Here is a 21,777-nt window from a genome sequence, read left to right as displayed (position 1 = left end):
ACTTAACTGTCTCGACAAGACCTCTTTGTTTTTAATGACGAAGCAGCTGAAACAACGGATTTTTATTTTTATTTAGGCATCTAATTATCACCTGACACGCACAAACAAACCAACTGTCTTGAAAAATGATGCTCACCCATTCAACTGATGCTGACAGTTTGAAGAGAATCTCGCAATAGTTTGATGAGCATGATGGATTTATAAAAATATCATAAATCTTCCGGATTGTTTGAAATTTTCTGATTTGAATTATTTGTGGCGGCAGGTTGCTGTGGACTCACCAGTTGATTCAAACCAAGTGCAAGTCTATGGTCCAGGAGTTGAGCCGAACAAGTGCCGTGCAAATGTGCCCGTCACCTTCAAAGTGGACACTACCAAATCAGGAGTGGCTCCCTTAGGTGTCAACATTCGAACGGACAGAGGTAAATGACTCATTCATATTTATGATACAAATGACACTGATATAGTTATAAAAATATAACTCCAAGTTGATAAGTCCATCGTGTGATATGTTTTATTCAACATAATAAAATTTACAACATTCTTCTCCTTGACCCGCAGTCCTTTGCGGTTTTCATTGATATCCATTCTTCAATTATTTATTGGGGAAATAATGGTATATGATTCATTATTAAAAATATTCTACTATTTTTACAGGTCCATTACCTACTCAACCAGAGATAAAAAATAATGGTGATGGAACATATGATGTGACCTATGTTCCCAATCCTGAGGGCGCTAACCTTAAAGCGAACATCACTTATGGAGGCAAAGAAATCCCAAAAAGGTGAGATTGAATTTTTGTATTGTTATTTTTCTCAATGCTTGAAAAATAATTTGTAGGAATTAATAGTATTTTGCATAATTCGATAATCATGCAGAATAAAATAGTTTCATCCAAAGCCCTGCTTTCCAATGAATCTATATTATTTTGAGCAGAAGCTAAAACCGTTAAAAAACAATGGTTCGTATGAGACTGCCTCAATGTGAACACTCCGTCAATAACCAAAATAACCAATTTTATTTCCAATGCTTATGTTGCTGCTCATCAGAACAAATAATCATTCATTGGAAAGGGAGGCTTTCGAATACATCCATTTTCAATCCAACTTTATTGGGAAATTATCATGAAAGTTGTAGGTATGAATAAGCTCAATATAACACTAAAAATACTGCAAAACTCTTAAATCAAATAGCTTCATCAGTATTTTTTCATCTACCAGAATCCATCAGTTTTATAAGAAGTTGAAGAGATAGATAAAAAATGGAAGTGTAAAACACAAATTTAGAGTAGATACCTCTTCTATTTATCCTTATCTATGAAAGAATCTTGCAAACATGAAAGTCACTGTTAAATTCTTACTAGGTCAAATTTAATACAGAGAAAAAGCTAACGATGCAGATTCTGCATCTATTTCGAAAAAACCGGCTAATTTTGTAAAAATGGTACATCAGTAAAGATGAAGGGTGGTGCTATCTCATGAATTTTCCACAGAATTTGCTACTACTGCTTCGATTTGATTGCTAGTTGTATAGTATTGATAAGGTAGCGGCAAATTTGAACGAAGAAAACGGCCTATTGTTTGTGCCTGCTAGAAGCATCCTGTTTTATAAATATCTGTCAAATAGTGTGATTTATCAATCTGTGTTATCTGTCAATCAAGGACTTTGGTGGACTTGGACAAGGACTTGGAAGTGTCTTCAATGACTTTGATTTTATCTTAATAATACAGTCTTACAAATCATATTGTTCTGATTTCATTTTGTTTTTTTCTAGTCCAATACAGATGAAAATCAATCCTCAAGTTGAACCTGAAAAGGTGAAATTGGAAGGAGCCTGCTTGAAAGGAGCTCCAGCCTCAGTGCCTGCAGAACTCATCATCGACACAAGCAATGCTGGTTATGGAGATCTTGAAGTCCAAGTCTTGGTAAGTCACATTATAATTCTATTCTTCATTCATCCTGAATTATTTGATCATGTCTGTATCAATTTTGCCGTATTATAATAATAATACGAGTAACCTGGCTGGTGTCAGAGTTTTCAGGTCGCACCCGATCAATTTCAGGGCCTCTGACATGACCTAAATACTGTTTTAAGACAAGACAGGGCCGCCGACTTGACGTGGAGTGGCCCAAGAAAAATATCTTGCCCGGGCCGGGATTCAAACCCGGGTTTCTGAATTATACAGCCAGCATCTAATCCACTCGACTACGGCTACTCCGTAAAAATACTTGACAATTTTATTGATAATATAGAAATTATACTTCATTTATTTATTAATTATCAAGTCGTTTTATTATTAAAGCTTTATTTCTTTTGAATATCTGTATCAATTCTGTAATAATAATTCTCGAGAATTGATATTTCCAAAATTGCAATTTAACTACTCATTCATTTTTATTGGAGATATAGTTTTCCAACACATTGATTCAATTTTTCCCACAACAGTTATTAATTGTGACTTGTGCTATAAAATCAAATATAGAGCCTTCATCATTCTATGTAAATATGTAGCTAATTTATCTATCTATAGCTTTTAAGTAGGATTTCTATGGGGAGAAAACTCACAACAAAAGAAATTTCTATAATAAAATTTCATTAGAACTTGTATATTTTGTTGTGAATCTTCATATCCAATGATGAATTTATTCGTGATTTAAACTTTTTGCTTGTTGTGTATGAGAAATCTTGTTAAGCCCTCCACCCCTGATCCACGCCATTACAGCCGCAATGAACCAGCGATGATGAATAGGCTGTGACTGTCAATAGATACATAGAATACATAGAGTAATATGACGTTGAAGTGGAAGTATAATATTGGTTACATAGATAATTCATTATGATAAAGCTCGGTTCTATGAACCGCACCAGCACCAATTCAATCGAGTGGCAAGTCCCACTCCTATCAACATAAAAACATATTTCTATTGTGAGAATCAATTTAAATTGTCATAATCTCTTATATATAGTAGCACCAATGATTCTTATTCTTACTTCATAAAGCTGACATTTGATAAGTACACAAACATAATATAACGATTCTGAGAACAAATTACAATTAGAAAAGAAACACCCCCAGTGTCCTGCACTGATCAATGATTAATTTTTCACAGGGTCCTGATGGTTATCCCCGTAAAGTGAAGGTGACCGAAGCGGAAGAAGGAAAGTTTAAAGCCAACTTCGTGCCAGATGACTGTGGAAGATACAAAGTTACTGTCAAATATGGAGGAAAAGAAGTTGCGCAGTCTCCTCTGCTTATACAAGCACATGCCACTGGAAATGTAAGTTGATGTTAAACATTTGAATAAGTTACCGAAATACAAAATTATTGCGATTGAATCTGAATGATTTCCAAACCTTAGAATATTATTTAAAATAATTTTACAATATTGTGGAGAAGGAAAATTAGATTAAAGTGTTACGCTTGAAAACATGCTGGAAATATTCTGCCGCATGAATACGAAACATTACAAAGCTACCCAAGAACACATTTATGTTGTGCATATTGAAGCAAACAAGCACTTTGAATTGTGTTCAAAAGTAGAGAAAGTTTTGCTATTTATTGGTCTTTTTCATATTGAATAAAAACCATATCAATGTGTTTCTCTTGAACGTAATAATGATTGTATTTTCACATGTTGAATACAAGTATAGGTTGGGTATATAGTTATATTCTTGACAAGCCTATACATTTTATAAATTGTTTGTTTTATTTTAGGCTGAGAAGTGTAAAATCACAGAAGGCGTTCAGAAAACAGTGGCGAGTGGTGAAGAGTACTCGATTACAGTCAACACAAAGAATGCAGGAAGAGGTAACGTTACCTGCCGTATCCGATCCACTTCTGGCAGGTTAGTTGAAAATTTTAAATTGTCATAATCTCTTATATATAGTAGCACCAATGATTCTTATTCTTACTTCATAAAGCTGACATTTGATAAGTACACAAACATAATATAACGATTCTGAGAACAAATTACAATTAGAAAAGAAACACCCCCAGTGTCCTGCACTGATCAATGATTAATTTTTCACAGGGTCCTGATGGTTATCCCCGTAAAGTGAAGGTGACCGAAGCGGAAGAAGGAAAGTTTAAAGCCAACTTCGTGCCAGATGACTGTGGAAGATACAAAGTTACTGTCAAATATGGAGGAAAAGAAGTTGCGCAGTCTCCTCTGCTTATACAAGCACATGCCACTGGAAATGTAAGTTGATGTTAAACATTTGAATAAGTTACCGAAATACAAAATTATTGCGATTGAATCTGAATGATTTCCAAACCTTAGAATATTATTTAAAATAATTTTACAATATTGTGGAGAAGGAAAATTAGATTAAAGTGTTACGCTTGAAAACATGCTGGAAATATTCTGCCGCATGAATACGAAACATTACAAAGCTACCCAAGAACACATTTATGTTGTGCATATTGAAGCAAACAAGCACTTTGAATTGTGTTCAAAAGTAGAGAAAGTTTTGCTATTTATTGGTCTTTTTCATATTGAATAAAAACCATATCAATGTGTTTCTCTTGAACGTAATAATGATTGTATTTTCACATGTTGAATACAAGTATAGGTTGGGTATATAGTTATATTCTTGACAAGCCTATACATTTTATAAATTGTTTGTTTTATTTTAGGCTGAGAAGTGTAAAATCACAGAAGGCGTTCAGAAAACAGTGGCGAGTGGTGAAGAGTACTCGATTACAGTCAACACAAAGAATGCAGGAAGAGGTAACGTTACCTGCCGTATCCGATCCACTTCTGGCAGGTTAGTTGAAAATTTTTACTTGACTGAATTTTTTTAATTAGAAGAAAACTATTCTTACATGATTATTATAAAAGACTCTTGGAGAAATAATCAGCTTTTTTGAGACAATATTGTTTAGTCAATAACAATAAATCAATTAGGCTACATGTGGTTTGTGCCAAAACAAAGGTTAGCAGTTTTTCTTTGTATTTTGAAAAACTCTTTAATTGAGATAAAAATGTTGAATACTGGAGGATTAATGGCAGTGCTATATCGATCCTCTTTTACAAAACTTAACTCACTTCTTATAGTTATTGCTGAATGAAGTTTTGGATGAGGCGACGACATACTATTTAACAAAGAAAGCAGCATCAGTCAATCAAACAATCATTCTTCATTGGCATGAGATTTTGACAAAGTATCGACAAAAATATCTCAATATTATTATTATAAAACAAGCTTTAATTTGGACAACTGGCTGGCAAAATTCATGTATCATAGATCACAAATGTATTGAACCCATTAATTTATTATGTGGAGACCTTCCAGTACTTATCACACATAATAGTATGACATTGTTGAAAAATGTTATCCCACTCATAATGTTTATACTCCTCTAAGCAGCATTCGAGTTTTTCTTGAGTGAATTCAAATTTTGGGTATCTCTAATATCATAAGGGAGAGAATTGAATACGTCTCTACTCATGTATTTTGGATTCCATACATAGAAATCGGCACAGTAAGTACTGCTCATGTCAAACCACATCTCCAAGTCTTGGATTGTAATCATAAACGCTTACAGCCGTTATCAAATCATTTTTCAATCTGACAGCCAAGATTGCCACATGATATAGGAAGAGACTCAAAATTCTGTTTTTTTCTAATTATAACCCACATAAAGATCAGGGTGGTTTCCTGAACATAATTCTAACTACCCTCTTTGAGCACAGAATATAGGTGCCAAGTGACTCCATTCTAGGTTGTTTTTTGTTTGTTTGTTTTTTTTTTTTACTTCAGCCTATTTATCTTTTCAGTTTTTCTCTCCAGCTCTAGCAAACTCTACCGTTAAGCAAGTTGTTTTTGTTAATTTGAATTTATATTTTTTGTTATTTTATGCTTTTATTTCTCCTTGTATTGAATGTGTTTGATTGAAACACAGGAAAGAGAAACAGTTTATTGCTGCATGTTCACTACGTCATCGTGTTCATTACTCTGTGTTCACTACATCATTGTTTTCATTACTCCGTGTTCACTATGTCATTGTGCTCATTACACTGTGTTCAAAACATCACTGTGTTCATAACTCCGTTTTCACTACGTCATTGTTTTCATTACTCCCTGTTCACTACATCACTGTGTTCATAACTCCATGTTCACTATGTCATTGTGTTCATTACTCCATGTTCACTATGTCATTGTGTTCATTACTCCATATTCACTACGTCATTGTGTTCATTACTGAATGTTCACTACGTCATTGTTTTCATTACTCCATGTTCACTATGTCATTGTGCTCATTACTCCGTGTTCACTACGTCATTGTGTTCATTACTCCGTGTTCACTACGTCATTGTGTTCATTACTCCGTGTTCACAATGTCATTGTGCTCATTACTCTGTGTTCACTACGTCACTGTGTTCATAACACCGTGTTCACTACGTCATTGTTTTCATTACTCCATGTTCACTATGTCATTGTGCTCATTACTCCGTGTTCACTATGTCACGGTGTTCATAACTCCGTGTTCACTATGTCATTGTGCTCATTACTCCGTGTTCACTACGTCACTGTGTTCATAACTCCGTGTTCACTACGTCATTGTGTTCATTACTCCATGTTCACTATGTCATTGTGCTCATTACACCGTGTTCACTATGTCACTGTGTTCATAACTCCGTGTTCACTACGTCATTGTGTTCATTGCTCTGTGTTCACTACATCATTGTGTTCATTACTCCGTGTTCACTACGTCATTGTGTTCATTACTCCATGTTCACTACGTCATTGTGTTAATTACTCCGTATTCACTTCATCATTGTGTTCATTACTCCGTGTTCACTATGTCATTGTTTTCATTACTCCATGTTCACTACGTCATTGTGTTCATTACTCTATGTTCACTACGTCATTGTGTTCATTACTCCATGTTCACTATGTCATTGTGCTCATTACTCCGTGTTCATTACGTCACTGTGTTCATAACTCCGTGTTCACTACGTCATTGTTTTCAATCCTCCATGTTCACTACGTCATTGTTCTCATTACTCCGTGTTCACTATGTCATTGTGCTCATCACTCCGTGTTCACTACGTCACTGTGTTCAAAACTCCGTGTTCACTATGTCATTGTGTTCATTACTCCGTGTTCACTACGTCATTGTTTTCATTACTCCGTATTCACTACGTCATTGTGTTCATTACTCTATGTTCACAACGTCATAGTGTTCATTACTCCGTATTCACTAAGTCATTGTGTTCATTACTCCATGTTCACTACGTCATTGTGTTCATTACTCCATATTCACTACGTCATTGTGTTCATTACTCCGTGTTCACTACGTTATTGATTTTATTACTCCGTGTTCACTATGTCATTGTGCTCATTACTCCATGTTCACTACGTCACTGTGTTCAAAACTCTGTGTTCACTATGTCATTGTGTTCATTGATCTGTTTCCACTACATCATTGTGTTCATTATTCCGTGTTCACTACATCATTGTGTTCATTACTCCATGTTCACTACGTCATTGTGTTCATTACTCCGTCCATATTCACTATGTCATTGTGTTCATTACTCCGTGTTCACTATGTTATTGTGTTCATTACACCGTGTTCACTATGTCATTGTGTTCATTACTCCATGTTCACTACATCATTGTGTTCATTATTCCGTGTTCACTACGTCATTGTGTCTATTACTCCATGTTCACTATGTTATTGTGTTCATTACTCCGTGTTCACTATGTCATTGTGTTCATCACTCCATGTTCACTACGCCATTGTGTTCATTACTCCGTGTTCACTATGTCATTGTGCTCATTACTCCGTGTTCACTACATCACTGTGTTCATGACTCCGTGTTCACTACGTCATTGTGTTCATTGATCCGTTTCCACTACATCATTGTGTTCATTACTCCGTGTTCACTACGTCATTGTGTTCATTACTCTGTGTTCACTACGTCATTGTGTGTGTTCATTACTCCATGTTCACTACATCATTGTGCTCATTATTCTGTATTCACTATGTCATTGTGTTCATTACTCCGTGTTCACTATGTTATTGTGTTCATTACTCTGTGTTCACTATGTCATTGTGTTCATTACTCCATGTTCACTTCGTCATTGTGTTCATTACTCCGTATTCACTACGTCATTGTGTTCATTACTCCGTGTTCACTATGTTATTGTGTTCATTACTCCGTGTTCACTATGTCATTGTGTTCATTACTCCATGTTCACTACATCATTGTGTTCATTATTCCGTGTTCACTACGTCATTGTGTTTATTACTCCATGTTCACTACGTCATTGTGTTCATTACTCCGTGTTCACTACGTCATTGTGTTCATAACTCCATGTTCACTACGTCATTGTGTTCATTACTCCGTGTTCACTACATCATTGTGTTCATTACTCCGTGTTCACTATGTCATTGTGCTCATTACTCCGTGTTCACTACATCACTGTGTTCATGACTCCGTGTTCACTACGTCATTGTGTTCATTGATCCGTTTCCACTACATCATTGTGTTCATTACTCCGTGTTCACTACGTCATTGTGTTCATTACTCTGTGTTCACTACATCATTGTGTGTGTTCATTACTCCATGTTCACTACATCATTGTGCTCATTATTCCGTATTCACTATGTCATTGTGTTCATTACTCCGTGTTCACTATGTTATTGTGTTCATTACTCCGTGTTCACTATGTCATTGTGTTCATTACTCCATGTTCACTACATCAAAGTGTTCATTATTCTGTGTTCACTACGTCATTGTGTTCATAACTCCGTGTTCACTATGTCATTGTGTTCATTACTCTGTGTTCACTATGTCATTGTGTTCATTACTCCATGTTCACTTCGTTATTGTGTTCATTACTCCGTATTCACTACGTCATTGTGTTCATTACTCCATGTTCACTACGTCATTGTGTTCATTACTCCGTGTTCACTATGTCATTGTGCTCATTACTCCGTGTTCACTACGTCACTGTGTTCATAACTCCGTGTTCACTACGTCATTGTGTTCATTGATCCGTTTCCACTACATCATTGTGTTTATTACTCCGTGTTCACTACGTCATTGTGTTCATTACCCCATGTTCACTATGTCATTGTGTTCATTACTCCGTATTCACTACGTCATTGTGCTCATTGATCCGTTTCCACTACATCATTGTGTTCATTACTCCGTGTTCACTACGTCATTGTGTTCATTACTCTGTGTTCACTACATCATTGTGTGTGTTCATTACTCCATGTTCACTACATCATTGTGCTCATTATTCCGTATTCACTACGTCATTGTTTTCATTACTCCGTGTTCACTATGTCATTGTGCTCATTACTCCCTGTTCACTACATCACTGTGTCCATAACTCCGTGTTCACTACGTCATTGTTTTCATTACTCCATTTTCACTATTTCATTGTGCTCATTACTCCATGTTCACTACGTCACTGTGTTCATAACTCCGTGTTCACTATGTCATTGTGTTCATTACTCCGTATTCACTACGTCATTGTGTTCATTACTCTGTGTTCACTACGTTATTGATTTCATTACTCCATGTTCACGACGTCATTTTGTTCATTAGTCCGTATTCACTATGTCATTGTGCTCATTACTCCATGTTCACTACGTCACTGTGTTCATAACTCCGTGTTCACTATGTCATTGTGTTCATTACTCCGTATTCACTACATCATTGTGTTCATTACTCCGTGTTCACTACGTTATTGATTCCATTACTCCATGTTCACTATGTCATTGCGCTCATTACTCCGTGTTCACTACGTCACTGTGTTCATAACTCCGTGTTCACTATGTCATTGTGTTCATTGATCTGTTCCCACTACATCATTGTGTTCATCACTCCGTGTTCACTACATCATTATGTTCATTGCTTCGTATTCACTACATCATTGTTTTCATTACTCCATGTTCACTACGTCATTGTTTTCATTACTCCATGTTCACTACGTCATTGTGTTCATTACTCCGTATTCACTACATCATTGTGTTCATTACTTCGTGTTCACTATGTTATTGTATCCATTACTCCGTGTTCACTATGTCATTGTGTTCATTAGTCCGTATTCACTATGTCATTGTGTTCATTACTCCATGTTCACTACGTCATTGTGTTCATTACTCCATATTCACTACATCATTGTGTTCATTACTCCACGTTCACTACGTCATTGTGTTCATTACTCCGTCCATATTCACTATGTCATTGTGTTCATTACTCCGTGTTCACTATGTTATTGTGTTCATTACACCGTGTTCACTATGTCATTGTGTTCATTATTCCGTGTTCACTACGTCATTGTGTCTATTACTCCATGTTCACTATGTTATTGTGTTCATTACTCCGTATTCACTATGTCATTGTGTTCATCACTCCATGTTCACTACGCCATTGTGTTCATTACTCCGTGTTCACTATGTCATTGTGCTCATTACTCCGTGTTCACTACGTCACTGTGTTCATGACTCCGTGTTCACTACGTCATTGTGTTCATTGATCCGTTTCCACTACATCATTGTGTTTATTACTCCGTGTTCACTACGTCATTGTGTTCATTACCCCATGTTCACTATGTCATTGTGTTCATTACTCCGTATTCACTACGTCATTGTGCTCATTGATCCGTTTCCACTACATCATTGTGTTCATTACTCCGTGTTCACTACGTCATTGTGTTCATTACTCTGTGTTCACTACATCATTGTGTTCATTACTCCATGTTCACTATGTCATTGTGTTCATTACTCCGTATTCACTACATCATTGTGTTCATTACTTCGTGTTCACTATGTTATTGTATCCATTACTCCGTGTTCACTATGTCATTGTGTTCATTAGTCCGTATTCACTATGTCATTGTGTTCATTACTCCATGTTCACTACGTCATTGTGTTCATTACTCCATATTCACTACATCATTGTGTTCATTACTCCACGTTCACTACGTCATTGTGTTCATTACTCCGTCCATATTCACTATGTCATTGTGTTCATTACTCCGTGTTCACTATGTTATTGTGTTCATTACACCGTGTTCACTATGTCATTGTGTTCATTATTCCGTGTTCACTATGTCATTGTGTTCATTACTCCATGTTCACTACATCATTGTGTTCATTACTCCGTGTTCACTACATCATTGTGTTCATTACTCCGTGTTCACTACATCATTATGTTCATTGCTTCGTATTCACTACATCATTGTTTTCATTACTCCATGTTCACTACGTCATTGTTTTCATTACTCCATGTTCACTACGTCATTGTGTTCATTACTCCGTATTCACTACATCATTGTGTTCATTACTTCGTGTTCACTATGTTATTGTATCCATTACTCCGTGTTCACTATGTCATTGTGTTCATTAGTCCGTATTCACTACGTCATTGTGTTCATTACTCCATGTTCACTACGTCATTGTGTTCATTACTCCATGTTCACTACATCATTGTGTTCATTACTCCATGTTCACTACGTCATTGTGTCATTACTCCGTGTTCACTACGTCATTGTGTTCATTACTCCATATTCACTACGTCATTGTTTTCATTACTCCGTGTTCACTATGTTATTGTGTTCATTACACCGTGTTCACTATGTCATTGTGTTCATTATTCCGTGTTCACTACGTCATTGTGTCTATTACTCCATGTTCACTATGTTATTGTGTTCATTACCCCGTATTCACTATGTCATTGTGTTCATCACTCCATGTTCACTACGCCATTGTGTTCATTACTCCGTGTTCACTATGTCATTGTGCTCATTACTCCGTGTTCACTACGTCACTGTGTTCATGACTCCGTGTTCACTACGTCATTGTGTTCATTGATCCGTTTCCACTACATCATTGTGTTTATTACTCCGTGTTCACTACGTCATTGTGTTCATTACCCCATGTTCACTATGTCATTGTGTTCATTACTCCGTATTCACTACGTCATTGTGCTCATTGATCCGTTTCCACTACATCATTGTGTTCATTACTCCGTGTTCACTACGTCATTGTGTTCATTACTCTGTGTTCACTACATCATTGTGTGTGTTCATTACTCCATGTTCACTACATCATTGTGCTCATTATTCCGTATTCACTATGTCATTGTGTTCATTACTCCGTGTTCACTACGTCATTGTGTTTATTACTCCGTGTTCACTACATCATTGTGTTCATTGCTCCGTGTCCAATACATCATTGTGTTCATTACTCCATTGTTCATCACTCTGTGGTTCAACTATTCTATGGTACCTAAATAGAATAAATTTTTCTTTAAAAATTGAAAGCCGGAAAAGAAATACCCATTGGATCCTATGATTGAGCTAATGAGTATCAAAAATTCTCATATCATGTGTGTGTTTTTTCTTTAATGAATAAAATTTCAAGTTCATGAGAATGGTGATTCAGTGTATCTACATGAGAAGCATTGATATTTCTTATAAGGCATGCTGACCTTTTAAAATGCTACATTGACCAGCGACCAGCGACGTGTCACCTGCGTGAGCAGCCTGCTGAAGTACATGATACCGCCTAGGGCAAAAATAGTCTTAAGCGGGTGGGTCTTACCCACAGCCAATTCGGGATCGATCTTATAGCTCTTTTCTCTCATTTGCTTTCACTTACTCACTTTCGTTTCCTCTCTTTCCCTCTCTCTCACCCTCACTCTTTCTCTCTACAAAACTGTCGCTTCCATGCTATCTTGTACTCGAATGCTGTTCAATCCTATCATCTCTTTCTTCATTATTGCCCAATACTTCGTATTTTTTATCACTCCTCAGTTTTTTACTCTCACTCGGACTTTTTCCGTTTACACTCTATATTTATATTTATATGGATAGATATATGACTACTATCTAATGTATAAGTTCAATAAGCAAAGTTAAAGGAATAAGAATTCCCTGTTCCTCTTCCACGATATTATTGAAAATCAAATTTGAAATATAAAACCTCCTCTACAATGCAAATGCAAACTTTCCCATTTCAATAATTATTATTATTAAAAATCCTTAATAATTATTTATTGAATTATTTATTCCTTATTCCTTATTCCTTATTTTAATTGATATTTGAGAACTTCAAACACTCTTATTCAATTATTAAAAATATTTGAATTATTTTTGACAATTTGCTAATCCCACTAAGTGGGATTAGAAGTCTTCTAGTCTCTACTCGCTAGGATCTATCTTTCTTAAAATGCAGCTACATTTAGACTTGCTGCCAATATCTACCAAATTCGTAGTTGATTTATTCATAATTTTCATAGAATTTGAAATATATTTTGAAAATAAAAAAACGTCATCAAACGGCTATTTTAATATTAATATATATTATAAAATATTTTTTTTAAATATGTTTTTTTTCAGTTACGTTGTTATTATTGGTTAGACAATTACATCAGTAGAGTTTTTATGTTTTTACAAATTTGTATAACTTGATCGCATAGAATCTTACTAAATAGATAAGGTAAAATGATATTTTATTAATCATGCAGATTACAATATATATTGGTTTATGCACTATATACTTTAACTCACAATATATAGCGAAGTTTTTAATTAATTCACGAACTAGAGAATAATTGGGGAATAGATGTGAGACAAACAAGAAGCATTTATCGGTAAATGCTAGTTTTAAGGGGAATTAAATTCTCAGATTGATTTCATAAATCATTTATTTAATCAATTCCCAAATTGAATTTACATTTATAATTCATAAATTCAATTGATTCCTCAACTGTGATTATCTACCTAATGTTTTTCTCAACTGCTAGCTGGTTGAATTAGAGGAATGTTGAAATGCAACAAAAATCGCTAGAACGGAGTTACTAGCTGTCGCCTTACATTATAAATAAAATACGGATTACCTGCGAGTTATTGGACGTGTTCCAAGGGTGGAATGTCGAATCCGAATCTATTCGAACCCACATCTCTGAAATGTGGGTGTGAAAATAGACTATCATTTAAATCGCTTCGTTTTAACACCGATTTCAACCAAGCCTTTGTCATAAACTAGCCGTGAAATAGAATTCTTCATTTTGAATTCAACGTGTTATCTCTATCCATTTGAATCATTTTCTGTGGAAATATCACAGTCAGCTGAGCAATAAATCAATAGTTCAATGTGTAATCTCATTGTTTTTGAAATATTTTCAGTCCAAATATCTTAGACTACTAACCAATGAATCAGTAATTTGATTTCAACCAATAATTTCTAATGCTCATGAGTAAATGTTAATTTTTAAATCATGTTTAAATATGTTGAACTTTCAATTAGTAATAAATAGAAAAGTTCATAGTTATCATAAACTCCATTCAATATCTTTATCAGATGTGTTGAATTCAATAGAAACAAGCTTTTCTTTCTCCAGTAGGTCTACTTGAGTTCTTCATGCAAATTTGTTGAAGACTTCTAAATAATTAATTAATTTGCATTACTCTTCTCAAAATAAGCTCATTTGTTTCTATTCATGGTTCCATTCTTCCTTATGTAATATATCATTCATTCTTATATCCCTTACTTATCTCACTTATTTTCATCAGAAACCGTCTAATTCTACCCTGGAAATAGTATAGGATTTGAATTTAATCAATATATGTACATTTTTCGGTTTTGCGGAAGAAAATACTTAATGATGCACATAGAAAAGTGCATGCGCCTACATCTGCTAGCCCAGACGAAGAAGTAGAACGGTTCTATGTGACGATAGAAGAGATAATAGCACAACAACGAAGTGGAGAAAAATTGTTCTTAACAATTTAAGACTTTAATGCAAAGATTCCTAGGTAGGGCGGTACGTTATATTCTGTTGCTTTCTCGATGATTTGGTTAGCTGCTTGCAGATGATCAATTGTGGAATATCCAGGTCTGAATCCTGCTTGCTCGGTGGGGTGGTTTTTGTATACTTTGTTGATTATTCTATTTTTTATTATGGATGCAAATATTTTGTACTGTACTAGGGAAAGAGTAATTGGTCTTTCCGACTTTTCCGGTGGAAACAATATTGATATTAATAATGAATCCTATATCCAACTTATAGAGGATACAATAAAGCGTCAACTGAATTTTGTTGAACAAGCATTAAACATTGAAAATACCATGAGTTGTCTGTTAATGACGTTATTGGCAAATCTCCAATATGAAACCGTTTCACTTGACGTGAGTTTCACTTATGTTTAATATTTTTCATTAACAGACAACTCATGGTATTTTCAATGTTTAATGCTTGTTCAACAAAATTCAGTTGACGCTTTATTGTATCCTCTATAAGTTGGATATAGGATTCATTATTAATATCAATATTGTTTCCACCGGAAAAGTCGGTTACACGAAAATACAATTGAATTGAACTACCGTAAATTGACATCATTAACGTCAGACTCGTTCATTAGTTCCATTTGATAACGTAATTTTACGGTGGTTACATTTGATTTGATTTTTGTGTAACTGGATGATGACTGAATTCAAGAGCTAAGATGAAAGAACCAGAAGCATACAGTCGTTATTGTTTTCTACTTGATACATTTCCTATATTTAATACATGCGTTTATGATAATGGAAGATGATATTATTTTCCATAAAATGTCATACAAATCTATAGATAAAAGAGAACGATGATAGTAAACAACCCATTAAAATATCTAAAAATCAACTAAACCAAAAAATATTTAAATTTATCAGGTACCTTCAGTGTGACTTCTGGAAGGACGATTAGAACTAATTAAAAATCTACCCCAAAATACGTAATTATGTATCGCGAAAATCAATACACATTCATTCAAAGGTGGGTCGCCAAACATAAAACGTTGCGATCCCTGACTGATTAGCGCTAAGCACTGCTTACTTTGTTCAAATTTTCTGCCAAATCCAAGCAGTGGTTCCAAGTTTTGTCGAAAGTATTATTTTCTGCTTGTAAAGCCACAGGAGATCGTATTATTTTTATTCGAAAAAGCTAGTACTCTTTGTTATTATCAAACACACACGATTTTTCGGGTTTTATGCCATTTTAAAGACTTGAAAAACGTTCAAGTGATCTTTAAAACGAATATTTCTTTATACTGTATTATAGGTATTAAAGGTGTAAAATGCAATGTAAGGATTTATTCAACTTGCACGAGAACAAATATTAACAATGATTTTATTATTTTGGGTTTTAATTCAAATTTTGTTTCAGTGATTTCGATATTGACATTGAAGACAATGGAGATGATACATTCAGCATCTACTACACACTGAATGAGCCTGGCGACTACACTCTCAATGTTAAATTCGGAGGTCAACCCGTTCCAGAAGGTTTCTATACTTTCACGGTAAGCCATTTTTACATAGGAATTATATATTCCATTTTCTCCTTTTTTTCATAACTACAGACTTGACTTTTTGGTAGTCTTGAACTTGTTAGATGACTTGAAACACATAAATCCGTTTTAATTGAAACACAAGTGTTGCGGTAACTACAGTCTTCCATCGAGTAGTAGGGAAATATTTAGTCTCATAAAAAATATTCAAACAAACAGTATAGGCCTCAATAAAATTTCGAATGAAACCATAAGACATGTTGATACGGAAGCCATAATTTACATTTTTCTTGTGCCTGTAGTATTATCTTCTAGTAACTTTATAAAACAAATATTGTTAAGGTATTTTCAATTACATAACAAAATATTTAAATAATTATTAGTTTTTGCGTAGTGAAAATGAAGAATAACAAATTTTGTTCATAACAAATCATATTAGCTTTGTTGAGTTTTATGTAGTGCAAACTATGTTATGTAAGATGATAAGTTGAATTAGTAAGATTATTACAATGAATGTCAAATTCAGTAAACTTTTCTTGATAATTGTCTATGTGATACATAATTTCAGTTTATAATAGTTTGAAAATTCTATCTTATTTGAAATTTTTCTCAATTGAATTTGAGAAACCATTACAATCCTTTAGAAAAATCTTTGTGGTTTGTCGCGAACACTTTCAGTCACTTTTGATATGATGTCAGTGAAAATACGTCAATATTATTCAATGTTACATCAGTTTATAAGGAAATTCTTCTGAGACTTTGAACTTATTCCAAATGAATTATCTCGATGGGATATTGCAATTGATCTGGGATAAAGATTATTGACTTTTGTCTAATTTCACTATCGTCTACTTTAAATAGTTTTACATGGAACTTGATCACCGCTTTTCGTTTGAAATAGCTATTGAATTTTCTGGATTGGATTGAAATTGAATTGCTCTTCAGTTCATCAAAAGTTTGCTGGTGAATGTTTTTCATGGAACATCAATATAATTACATCCCTATCGGATAAATTTGCCTGGAATCTGAACTTCGGTTTCATTTCTTTAGATGAGATTCAAATACTTGAAACAATTATCGATATGTTTGTGCAATCTAAGTTCAAATCATATCTAAAATGTTTGTGTATTATATCAGCTATGGTTTCATTGAGTAATGTGATGAATTTTGAATCAAAACTACCAGATGTTCCGATTTAGTTGATACTTACATTATGCAAAGGACCTGAGAGTCTTAGTTCCTATCCAACTTTGATGCTTTGAATGTGGCTATATTTTATTACAGGCTAAGTATGTTGGAAAACACTAGCAAACTATATTCGATTGAATGTAATACGATGAGCATAAATCTCGTCCGAGTGCAAAATTCGCTGGCAATTGAGAAATATTTTCCGGGCTCATTTTCTATTTTTGAGCAGGTCACTTCTCTGCTCCGACATGTTTCTGATCTTGACTCATTCATTAATTAATTAATCTCGTTTATAGCCGCTTCTCAGGCTGTGGTCTATCCTATTTAAACATGCGGCTGTCCCTTCAATCTCTCTGCTGGCTATTTCTTGCTCTGTCATTTTCAAATTGAAGACGTGTTACCGAGTGAAGAATTGCACCTTCCACTCATTCTTCAAAAGCAATCTCAACAACACATCTCTGCCAACTTAACCGATTAATACATTTGCAACTTAAGTTGGGGAAATGGTTAAACTTTGAATGTCCTTTTCGATTGTACGTGTAGGCTCAAATACTAAGGAAACTGGATGAAAATGAATAGATTTGTGAATAACGTTGGGGGAAATTGTTAAACCCCACTTGTATTTTCCTATTGTATCTTTAGGTTTGAGAGACGATTAAAAGACATATTGAGAATTAATATTCAGATTAATTAAAATTCATGTGGCCATATGCATCACACTAGGTTAAAACGGAGATTTGTTGGTTTAAACCCGGTATTAAATGTGACCATACCTTCATGTAATCGCAGATTAACAGTAAACGTGGATGATGAATACCTTTCAGAGATACCCCAATTATTGCCAGCCAGCGTGGTGTAGTGGTCTGGGTTTGCAACTGCCTGTTCGTGGGCTCAAATGCCGCCGCTATAGTGAGGTCCACGTTATAATGGCAGTGTTTGATTAGCAATGATATTGCTATCCTTGTCTATCATTCAACAAAGCGAAAAGCGCTATCTCTTTCTCGCTTTGCTCTGTTTCCAGATCGTATTTTAACAATGTATAATTAATATTAATTAACAAAATATTTCATCTTAATTATGAAAATTCATTATGAAATTATTGAAAATATAATTTCTTGCTTATTAAAATATAATTGATTATTTTAAACGAGAATGAACCGTTAATACTACATCAATGAACCTGTATCAGCTACAGTCATTGACAAGACTGAGGATCGGCAACGTTTTTCTATCTTTCTTCACTGCCATTATAACGTGGACCTTACTATAGGCATGATTACCCTGGTACTCATTATATAATTGTATTACCCACGTACAAGCAAAAAGCTTATGTGAGTAAAGCTTATCCGCAATAGATAATAAATGAACAATAATAAAATGAATTGGTGCAAATCAATACAAATTCAAAAAACATTCCATTTCTAATACTATTCACTGGAAAAAAATTGAACAAGAAATTTAATTAGCAATTGAGCTTAACCTCACTATTGTTCTCTGTTGTTGAATGATAAAGCATCTCTTACCATCTCCATCTTCCCTATTCTACTGAATGTTTCAAAGTTTCATTGTAATATCTTGGAAGCACATTCTATAGCTAAACATAAAAAAGTGCTTATAATCTTGGATCCCGAAATCCTTTGTTGCCAAGTTATACAGGTTCAAATATTCTACCTAGAAGTAAATGAAAGTATTTCACCATCAGTATAGTAAAGCCATGTACATTTTTAAGAGGTTAAAGGAAAAATTTCTTCCATGATTTATGTATGTTTTAAGGCATCCTGAGCCCGAAACGTTTCTTTGCCATTCTACCTTGGTAAGGGAAATAAATTGTAAAAAAGAAACATTTTGAGGCACCCAGAGTTTTAATCTGCTAAATTAAATGAAATTGGTTCCAGAGCTTTAAATGCGATACTTAAAGAGGTATTGTACGTAGAACACAAGAAGTGGTGAAAAGAAATACAACGTTTGTGTTACACTCTCATCAACATGTTTTATTAACTATACATTTTTAGCCAAGTGTTACCGTACCATCACTTTTTGTGTTAGTAGGAAGTCGTAAAATCAACGATATTTAGCCTGTTCGTTCCTAAAATTAAAGTCAATCTGAAACATCTAAAATTGGCGCTTTCACCTTGTTATATCATGCGATTTAAAACGAGCAAAGAAAAGTTAAGTGTCAAAGTAGCAGATTCGCTGGTTTTGTGTGGCGACTGGTGAGAAAGGCAAATGGTCACGAGCTCTTTCTAAGTTGAAGGCTGAATACTTCATGTACGTTTTATATAACGTAATTTAGCTAGTTTTATCTATATCCAAACATAAGGTATTTTTATCTAGCCATTTCTCAATTTGTAATATGTTTGTTCAACTATGGTGTGAACTTCATTTCAAGTTTTACCGTGGAAAATAGCTGCAGTATCATCTGCAAAGGATATCATAGTTGGATTTAGAAGCCTTAAGTTTAGAAGATCGTTGACATGGAGAATAAAGAGGATGGGTGATAGCACAGTAGGCCTACCTACTATGAGGAACACCATAATGTAGTTGAGTATGTGAACTGGAATAATCATTAATGGTTAAAAACTGGGTTCTATTACTCAGGTTTTAATTAGTTATAGTATTCCAGTAATATGATTTCCTTGTGAATTATTGTAATATATTTTTTACATACATTTATGAACTAATAAGAACAGTGTTAAGCGATCAGCATGTGAGCCAGATAGTATAATTATTATGACTCAATAGAAACAGTCAAGCTAAAATAGGTTTGATACTATATGGTGGAGAATAAATTCATTGACAATTTTAAACGAAAAGGATGAAAATTATTTTCACTGAATCCTTCGTATCAGTAACAAAGACCGATAGGAAGACTGCCTGATAGATAACGGAGTTTATTGGAAATTATCTGTTTTAGATAAGACTTTAGCTAGCAAAGAAGTCTTTCTCAACAAGAAAATTCCAACAATACATCAGCAACCAAAAGGCAAGAAAGGACTTGATCTTGAATTTTAGAATTGAATTTGATTTTTCTTCTCCTCTTTAGTTGCTGTAGATGGAAGAATATGATCGTAATGTCAAATTCAATTATTAAAAAAATCAAGAAATCGAAGATGCTTTCCTCATATTAACGGTCTAGAAAGTTCAATGATTGGAGAAAGTGATTCAAAATGAATTTCAGGCAACTGAGCTCATAGAGTATGGAATAGGCTACAATTTGGAATCAATCATGAGTTTATATGTTGTATCAGACTCACTTTATAAACTCAGAAAAATCGCGAAAAAATGATTGTTTGAAATTTTAATTCTTGAGGTGTCCTTATGCGCGCCACTCCACTAAATTAAGAACATCTAATGGGTGATTTTTATAGAACATGATCTAATGAACTTATATCATAGTGCGAAATATGGATGTGATGACAATAGAGTTGCTGATGATGATTGAAGCTGAAACTTGGGTGTTTTCTAAAAATACAAGGATCATTGTTGTCAGGTTTACCTGGAAATCCATATGGGATAGAGCGCTCTACCTGTAGAGCACAAAATTACGCTCAGAGTAATCTTGAATTCTTTATGAACTATACATTTAAATGGTATCAATCGGAAGATATTGTGAATCAAAAACTAAAATCATAGACCATCCCCCCCCCCAGGTCAGGGTCCTGGATCCGCGCCTGAGATGCGATAAGCAAGTTACACACACATCGATTTTTGGACGTACGACGTACGTTCGCCGTCCTTATTTATCCTATTAGATCAAACAGGTGATGTTTGTCAAGTTCTGTTTAATCTGGTAGAATTCATAAGGATGGCAAAATATCGAACGTCCAAAACTCGATGTGTGTGTAACTGGCTATATGTAACTGCTATTACATTACAGTCTATTGAAACACAATAGAATATATCAAGTACCTTTTTTCTTTATATCTATTTATATTCTATTATTTTCAATACTCTCAGTGGCCATAAAAATGAAAATGAGTACATTACAGTTTACTATAGGCTACTATCTCATTAAAACAGTCACCTTATCATCGATTTGTAGAGAGAAGCCGGGCTAGTTAGCCAGAAATAAAACCGAAGAAGAATACACTGAAGAATGAATAGGTCACAAATTATGAAAAAAAACATTGAATGTTTAATAAGCTTTCCAACAGAGATTTTGGAAATTCATTGCAAAAAATTTGATTTATTATATATTACAATGATAGTGTTATAAGTTTGGTTCAGAGAGACTTTTGTAATGAACTATCATTGAATAGATAAGTTCAATTTTTTTTGTAAATCT

The 21,777-nt window shown here is 34.3% G+C and overlaps 1 protein-coding gene across 4 annotated transcripts in view; it reads left to right on the top strand.

Annotated features, from left to right (window-relative positions):
• The window catches only part of LOC111043544 (filamin-A), a 221,640-nt gene that overhangs the window by 120,762 nt on the left and 79,101 nt on the right, over positions 1–21,777 (top strand). For 3 of the 4 annotated variants that reach the window (XM_039443087.1, XM_039443088.1, XM_022328524.2), the window contains 6 exons: positions 266–422; positions 658–787; positions 1,778–1,928; positions 3,115–3,282; positions 3,720–3,850; positions 16,181–16,316. In XM_039443087.1, coding sequence (XP_039299021.1) covers positions 266–422; positions 658–787; positions 1,778–1,928; positions 3,115–3,282; positions 3,720–3,850; positions 16,181–16,316 — 873 coding nt within the window. Of the gene's footprint in view, positions 1–265; positions 423–657; positions 788–1,777; positions 1,929–3,114; positions 3,283–3,719; positions 3,851–4,043; positions 4,205–4,641; positions 4,773–16,180; positions 16,317–21,777 lie in introns of those variants that run through there. The other variant, XM_039443089.1, reaches the window with a different exon arrangement.

The sequence above is a fragment of the Nilaparvata lugens genome, chromosome X (assembly GCF_014356525.2).
Source record: "Nilaparvata lugens isolate BPH chromosome X, ASM1435652v1, whole genome shotgun sequence".
NCBI classification, from domain to species: Eukaryota; Metazoa; Arthropoda; class Insecta; order Hemiptera; family Delphacidae; genus Nilaparvata; species Nilaparvata lugens.
The sequence above is the reverse complement of the archived record's forward strand: the minus strand, read 5'-3'. Positions and strand labels throughout refer to the sequence as shown.